The following is an 8,668-nucleotide window of genomic DNA, read 5'->3' as shown; positions in this document are numbered from 1 at the left end:
CCAAGATAGACGAAATTATCTACAACTTCAAAGTTATGACTGTCAACAATGATGTGAGTGCCAAGTCGCGAGTGCAGGGGATACCAAATTCAGACCTCGCGGCATAAAGGCAACTCCTTTTCGTGCTGTCGAAAGCAGCTTTGAAATCGACGAAGAGGTGGTGAGTGTCGACTCTCCTTTCAAGGGTCTTTTCCAAGATTTGGCGCTTGGTGAATATCTGGTCGGTTGTTGATTTTCCAGGTTTGAAGCCACACTGATAAGGTCCAATCAGTTTGTTGATGGTGGGCTTCAATCTTTGACACAATACGCTCGATAGAACCTTATATGCGATATTGAGGAGGCTTATCCCACGGTAKTTGGCGCAGATTGTGGGGTCTCCTGTTTTCAGGATTGGGCATAGCACACTTAAGTTCCAATCGTTGGGCATGCTTTCGTYCGACCATATTTTACAAAGAAGCTGATGCATTCTCCTTATCAGTTCTTCGCCGCCGTGCTTGAATAGCTTGGCTGGCAATCCATCCTCCCCCGTCGCTTTGTTGTTCTTCATGCGGGTCATTGCTATTCGAACTTCTTCCTGGTCGGGCAATGGAACGTCTGCTCCATCGTCATCGATTGGGCGTTGTGCGTTCACTGCCATTTAGCAGGCTGGAGAAGCATTTTTTCGTAGAATTTTTGAGCATTACCCCTGTCGGCCAGCTTATCAATCTCTTCGTACTCACGCATTTCGACGTTTTTCTTTTTCTGTCTGCAAATGCGTCTCGTTTCCCTCTTCAACTCTCGATATCTACCCCATCCGGCACGTGTTGTAGTCGATCGTAACGTTGCGAGGTAGGGAGCCTGTTTTCTCTCCGCTGCGACACGGCACTCCTCGTCGTACCAACTGTTCTTTTGCACTTTCCGAAAAGCAATGGTTTCGGTTGCAGCTGCACGTAAGGAGTTTGAAATGCCGTMMCACAGTTCCCTAATACCGAGTTGTTGACGAGTGCTCTCAGAGAGCAGGAGTGCAAGCCGAGTAGAAAATTGTTCGGCTGTCTGTTGTGATTGCAGCTTCTNCACAGTTCCCTAATACCGAGTTGTTGACGAGTGCTCTCAGAGAGCAGGAGTGCAAGCCGAGTAGAAAATTGTTCGGCTGTCTGTTGTGATTGCAGCTTCTCGACGACGAACCTYCCTTGTGTTTGATGGTGTGCGTTTTTTGCTGCACAGTAATCCACTTAAGGTAATAATATAATCTCCGAAAAAATTGTTCAGATCGGATTACTATAGCATATAGCTTCCATACAAACTGAGCACATAGTTACTAAAAGAAATGCACCTGTTAAGGGTATAYTAGGTTCGGTTCAGCCGAAGTAAGCGTTTTTTCTTGTTTTAATATTGCATTCAATCGTTTTGAAGTAAACTGACTTTAGYAGCCATCCGCAAAGCTAAACCCCATTATGGTATGCAAAGCAAATATTTCGTAAACTCTCGCAATAGCAACTATTTCGTAGAATAGCTTCAGTGAGTTTCAGTTCTCCTTTTCGCAATATTTCCAATTAGTCGAAGTAATTTTTTTCATTCTATTGTCTTGTTTAAATTCTTCATTTAATATAAATGTCGTGGAGGGGTCAGTCAGAACATCTATGGTTGTCAACATACAAAACTCCTTACTGCTGTCTCCATTCGATAGATCCTTTGAGAATGTTTCTCAACAGAACTTTAATATCCTGCCAAGTGTAATCACCACTTTCTTCTCTTGTTCCTTTCCACAATTAAATAAAACAGCAATAATAGGGGTTTAAAAAGTACTTGTTGTGTTTGAAATGTTTTAAAACCTATTAAAACGAATACAAGAACAAGAAGTGCTAAGTACGGATGTAACCGAAAATTGTATACTCTCGCAACTTTCTAGGATCAAAGCCTGAAAAACACCTCTAAGTATTGGCATTATATTGTATTTATATTCTACTATGGAAAGTATGCTKTTAAGGCAATAGTACACTGTTATTTGAAAACAATTTTCCTGGATACCGTTAAGACACTTATGTATTGGTTTTCCATAGGCCACTACAGAAGTAGAYTGATAAGGTAGACAGCAAACATCGCCATATTTTTTCCCGCTCTTTTGACATTTCTCTTCAGTAAGGTTTGCCATATTATCATAAAAATGAAATATTCGATAAAACTACGAGTCTAAATGATTAAAATTTACTACAGAAATTCGATCAGTGGCCTCAACTTTAAGAGCGGGTTTTCAAAAGAGCGCTAGAATATCTTTTTTTAAATAAACAAAAACGGTTTACGATATCAACGAAATTCATTATTCCTGGGAAAGTACATTCGTACATACTCCAAGAGTCACCATTGCATTCCGAAAAAATTACGGAATTAGATTATATGTGGTTCCAACATTCGGCGCCACAAGCCACACATCAAATGTCACAATCGATTTATAGAAAACAAAATTTTCCMAAGGTGATATCTCACGAAATGGCTCAATCAATTGGTCAGTGACGTGTGGTGAACTTCACTCGAATATCGAACGTAAAATTGCAGCAGTATCGGCCGATTAATGTTTGAAAACTGTCGAAAGTTTTGTAGCGCTCTTATTGGAAACACCATTATATTGACAGAAAGATGGGGTATAAAAGGAACCGTCAGTTTGGGCCTAAGGAAAGTTTGACACGGTTTTAAGCATTTTTGGCACAAGTTATTGTTCGATTTGGACAATTTTTGGACATAACATGAAGAACCTTGAGGACACTATTTGTGTAATTTTTTTTTTTTTTTTTCTGAAAGCTTCGTTGGTATTTGATTTGTACACATGTGAAGTGAAGTGAAATTCAGAAGTTTCGCCTATTTCCACAATGTATAATAGAAATGCTTAGGTAACCTCACCAACCAAATTGGATTGAAATCGCTCAAGTAGTTCCTAAGGCATTGGATTTCACCTGAAGTTGGGAGGTGCCGTTCTCATTGTCCATTGGTCTTTCCCACCAATKTGGTCGTGAGATTTGTTTGGGGTGCATTTATTCAATGAGTTATCACACCTTTAGTAGTTTCCAATAAAACCGTTATGTGGGAAGTGGCCGTGGTTACTATATGTTTGTAATCATTATTGAAACACATTATTCACAGACTTTGAAGAGGTGCTAAAATAACTTCGTTTCAGAAAGTTTGGATGATATATCGGTAGCTATTTAGAAGATTAAACCGTTTAAGGACGGATCACACCCACTTAAAAAAACAAATTAGGTGTCTAGCTACTGCAATACTGTATACCAAATTACAGTTTGCATCATAATTGTTATGGAGCATTAAAAGTTTTTGTATAATGCCATTTTATGGGCGTGAAGGTAGTTCGATTACGCCAATCTCCAATACCGGCCGCCTTTGGGTACCAGTAGTACAAGTAGTAGTTTATCGAACATACAGACAGTCACTTCGGTTTCAACTAGCCTCGTCATCCTGATCATTTATATATTATATAACAGGTTTGAAAAGATCCCTAACTGTCTCGAGTTAAGTCAACAGAAATAAAATACTCTGTAGCAACATGTTGCAGGAGTATAATAAAGTCGTCTATTTTGGGTGCGAATATAATTTAATTTGCAAATCTAGAACTGTTATCAAAGGGTGAATTTACTTACCAAACACTTTTTAAACCAAATAAAATGGCAATTTTAAAAATAATCGATTTTTGGACGTTTATTTCGTTTCAGTTAAAGTTCAGATTAGCAACTACAGGTTGAGAACTCGCTTATTGTAGGAAACGAGAGTGTAAATTAAAACTTAAAAATATTGTATAAATATGAATGCAATACACGGGATAAGAGCTAGACCTGAGTGGGGGGAGAACACTAACTAAATATACCTGTAAGTTTACATACTCGTATGTATATGTACGTCTAGACTATATAGATTACAGTTAGGTGTATGCACATTCATTTCATATACTAATTATGCACTTGAGAATTATGGTCTTACGAGCTTATAGATATTAAACTGTCGTCACCTAASAACTTCCACATTTACATCAAACGCTTAAACACGGACCCCTACTTAAGTACTCACATACATACTATACATATATACAGAGGTATATACTACTTAAAATTAAGAGTTTGTTGAACGCTGACCGTCGTCGAGGACAGCGAGTGTGATATATTCAACATTTTTTCTAAGTTTGTTTGTTTAAAGCTTAATAAACTACAGCTTGCACGACGAACAATTATACTTACTGTTTCCTGAAACTCATATTTGGCACTTCTGAGTTACCATTCGTTTATTATACAATTTGGTTTTCTTTTCATTAATAAATTTCTACAAATTTCTTTAAAATTTTAAAGCAATAAAACTCAAGTATAAAAACATCCTGTCTGATCTCTTATCATCTACTTTTTACCCACACAATAATACATATATGTATGTTATACATATGCACCTATGTATATGTAACGGATGTTTTTAGACGTGTGGTTCAATGAGGAAATACATTTCTCGGAGTTGACATTGTAGACAGATGTTCGAATTATAAATATGATAATGAACCGATTTACTCCGGAACAACGTTTGCAAATCGTGCAAATGTATTACCAAATTAGTAATTCGATTCACGCGACGCAAAAAAATTTCAGCGATGACGCACACTTTTGGTTGAATGGAATCACAATTGTCGCATTATTATAGATAATAATCCACAAGGTATTTTTGTGACACCGATAAATCGTCAAAAAGTCACTCTATGGCCAGAGGCTATAATTGATCCATAGTTCTTCAGAATTGAAACCAACCATAATATTTCAGCCAATGGGGAATAGCTGTTTTGATTAATGACTTTTTCGTGCCTAAATTGGAGAATGTTGATGTACACGACCTTTAGTTCCAACAAGACGAGATTTTACACCGTTGGATTATTTTTTGTGCGGGTTATGTGGAGTCGTTTGATAGGCAGATTAACTCAAGACGATTGAGGCACAGTGGGGCTCATTTCTCGAATGGATTAAMAACAAAAATAAAAATAAGAGCTAATATTGATTTTGAGTAAAAGAAAMAATGAAATAAGGTCCATAAAAAAATTCAGAAGCAACTTTAAACGATACTTTAGGGTTAATAGTTGAATTCAAACAACGGTAATACCGCCATAAGTTTTTTTCTTACCCCGCAGAAAAGCATGTTAAATAACCTTAATAAATTTAAATTTAATAAATTAAAAGCATATACTATTAATTCTAGTGTCTAATGGGTATGATCTCAATAACAAGAAATTTTGACACTTGAACATAAAGCAACACTTTTGTTAAGTCATATCCATCGTAAAACATTCTCCCGACTTTGTATAATATAATATATGTTTCATACACGGACCAGAAATTATCGAAAAATYTCTTTTGCATATTGGCCAACAAGGAGGAAACAAAAAATCTATAAAAATATCGGGAATTTCATTGAAGAAAATGTAAATCAAAACATGATTCTGAATTGTCTTTTGTTAATTTCATATCCCATTATTTCAAGAATGTGAAGATTGCCAAAAAAAAGAACATTTAAAATTTACCAAATCAATTTGTTGACTCAATCATATGTGATGAATGTATAATTAAGGGCTGTGATACTGATGARGATTACGATGATGGTGTTGCTGAAGTTCAAAAGTATCCTAGTAACAGATAAAGATGGCAACAATATTGATAAATATTAAATAAAATCATTTTGGTTGTTTTTTATTTTACATTTACACAACCATTATTTATATTGAAAATAATAAAAAATAATAATCATCGAAGTAAAGCTTTCGTGAGGTGATGCACAAAAGTAGGGATCCTGGTCAAAATATGTGACGCCTTGGAAGAGAATATTCGATACGTTATTGCTAACATACGACCTGCTTCAAAAGATAGTCGGAAGTTTGGCCTCTCGGCTGCAATTTCTTTGAGCCAACCGCGGCGGTCACTTGCYTGAAATCATATTTAAAATATAATGGCAAACACTTATACAAGTATTTTTAATAAAACTAAATTCTTGGCCATAACGGTATAGAAAATTGAATGTGTTGCATTCTTTTTGAAAACCACATGTCTAAAAATACCTCTTATAGAGTATTGACCTGCTTCYATATACATATAGGTGCATATACATACATATGTGTACATGCGTAAGAATATATCTACTTTTCACTTAATTATCTGTCTTTGGGTTCTTAGGGTTGTAATACGTTCATATGAAGAACTCTTCACTTCTATTTATGTACAACAACGSCAATTTTTACATTATGAAGTCTACCTATTCCAGTTTACCTCAGAATCTTAGACATATCTTGTGATTTGCGTRTGGAACTCAGAAAGGCATATTTGCAATTGGCTAAATGAGGGACGTTCAGTCGGTAATACTGCCCAGCAGTAGGCCATAATGGTGAATCTACAAAAAACAAAAAGAAAAATTCGCAATAAAGTTAACTTGTGTGACACTAAACATTAAAAATAACTTTTGAAAAATAAAATTATGAGAAATAAATGTTTCAARGGTTCGATCCTTCACTTACAATTCATCTGGACAGTTATAGGGTTGTGCCAGACGGTAGCCATCCTTCAAGTAATGCTCCATTTCATATGGGTCGATCTCGGCGTAAGGTAGTTTACCTAGTGTGCACATCTCCCACATTAGAACACCGAAGGACCACACRTCGCTACCCTCGTTGTAGTGCTTCTGTTGTATAGTCTCAAGTGACATCCATTTAATGGGCCGATTTTCACCATCGCCTAAGCAATTATAATCGCCTGAGAATAAATCACGACTCAACGAACTATCGGTAAGTTTGACGCGCAGTTGGTCATCGATACTAATGAAGGAGAGAAAACGAAAGAAATATGTTTGTTTCCATTATTATGACAATTATTGCCTACTATACTAATACTCAAAGTGCCTAACARGACCAGCAAAAATTTAAATTTATGTTTGTTTTACTGCTCGAAGCTCCAAACTCGAAAATATAAAGCTTTATGTTTATTATACGTACGACGTTTCTAATAAAATAAAGACAACTTTTCAGAATGTTGAAACTTTTCAATCCAGACTAAATCAACTATTTCAATTTCATACGTAGTTCTGAGCTAAGCTTTATATGGTATGTTGGAAAAAYACATTGAAACTTCATAGAATTCTTTATCGTATTTTCCTACTTCTAACGATTACAAAAGTGTATACGTAAAGATAATATACATATGGACATATGTGACAATAATTCTTCTTATTAAAATGTATGCAACTACTTACACACAGTTCCTGGCCGCAACATCCTTATGGATTACACCGTGATTATGTAAGTGTTCCATGGCCATTGCCAGTTGCGAGGACATTAGCACTGTCTGGATGGTGGTAACGCTTCTCGCAAATGCTGGTTCTTGTAAGAACAGCTTCAAATTTCGTGTATTCTTGGCCGCTGGATAGAGCAAAAATGGTGTGGTAAAATCCTCGATTGTAACGCCTAAGACAGAGAGTACGTTGGGATGTGCCGCATTGTATAGCATCATACCTTCTTGCAGCAAAAGCGACACTTGGATTTGACTGGCATGTTGAGCGACAGTTTTCACCAGTACCTCTTGGCTGTCATTGTAAGTACCCTTATAGATGCGGCCATATGTGCCCTCTTGCACCAAACTTGATAATCGAACACGACACTTTTGTACAGTCAATTCACTCAGACGACGATTAAATTCCTCCGGTTCCTGTTCGTACTCTCGGAAAGGTCGTGTGAGTGTTGCATAAGTGGGCGTGATAACAGAGGGACAAACATAGATGGAATTGTGAGCTGTCGATGATATTGTAGGTAAGCGCTGAAAGCTCGATGTTTTAATCAGATGTACCCCGTGATTTTGCCGCTTCGTTGGTCCCTTAGCGCAGTAAGCAATTACAATTAGTGTAACGACCAGTATCAGTGCCAGTATACCGCCAATTATGAGTGTGGTTACACCGCTGGTGGGTGGCGCAAGTGTCTCCTTTAGCATGGGATCAAAATCGTGCAAAATAGTGCCTGGACCGCTCAAACGACCACCGCCCAACAAATTTTCATCCCTCATATGCTCTTCATCACTACTAGTTGCATGTGGACTTATGCCGTCCTCACTGAACTTAATCCCCTCGTTTTCATGCACTACATGACCACCAGTAACATCTTCCAAAATACCCTCTATCGGTTGGTTAATATGTTTGTTCGAATTGCCAACACCACTACCGATATTCGCATGGCGTCCGTCTTCCTGTGGGCCTGCAAGACAAATTTTTTTGCGTTTGAACATCAAATCTGTTATGTTATTCGTCTTTCGATCCAGTATTATTTCGATGGCGATGGTGACCTCAACTTCGGCGTCTCGTGTGCCAGAGCATTTTAAACTGACAGCGAAAGTTTGTGGCTCCAGCGGAATTTCGCCGATGCGTGAAATATTCAACATTGGCCGTGGCAGTACGAATGGCTCTGATGTAATAATGTTGACACTGTATGGGAGCGGATGATGGGCTAGACTCTGCCACGTAAAGGAGATCTCGTTGACGTTCGCCGGCACAGGAACGGCAAAATTAAGCGCATAATCGTTAACCTGGCCATCCCTCACATAATACAACTCAGCCGAGACACCTGCAAGAGAAGAGATAACGTTCACTATTAAATGCTCGGCAATTTCGAGTTAAACTCGAAGCT

At 37.6% G+C, this 8,668-nt stretch overlaps 1 protein-coding gene across 1 annotated transcript in view; it reads right to left on the bottom strand.

Moving 5' to 3' along the window:
* Window positions 1-3,657: 3,657 nt before the first annotated feature.
* The window catches only part of LOC108971263 (tyrosine-protein kinase Drl), a 108,404-nt gene continuing 103,393 nt past the window's right edge, over window positions 3,658-8,668 (bottom strand). The window contains exons 2-4 of the mRNA XM_018937220.1: window positions 7,249-8,605; window positions 6,518-6,814; window positions 3,658-6,393 (exon numbers count right to left, since the gene is read on the bottom strand). Of these exons, the coding sequence (XP_018792765.1) occupies window positions 6,282-6,393; window positions 6,518-6,814; window positions 7,249-8,605 (1,766 nt within the window). The 3' untranslated portion in view covers window positions 3,658-6,281. The remainder of the gene's footprint in view (window positions 6,394-6,517; window positions 6,815-7,248; window positions 8,606-8,668) is intronic.

This window comes from Bactrocera latifrons, unplaced genomic scaffold (assembly GCF_001853355.1).
Source record: "Bactrocera latifrons isolate USDA-ARS-PBARC rearing strain unplaced genomic scaffold, ASM185335v1 scaffold_332, whole genome shotgun sequence".
Classification (NCBI taxonomy): Eukaryota; Metazoa; Arthropoda; class Insecta; order Diptera; family Tephritidae; genus Bactrocera; species Bactrocera latifrons.
Note: the sequence above shows the minus strand (reverse complement) of the source record. Positions and strands in the feature narration are given on the sequence as shown.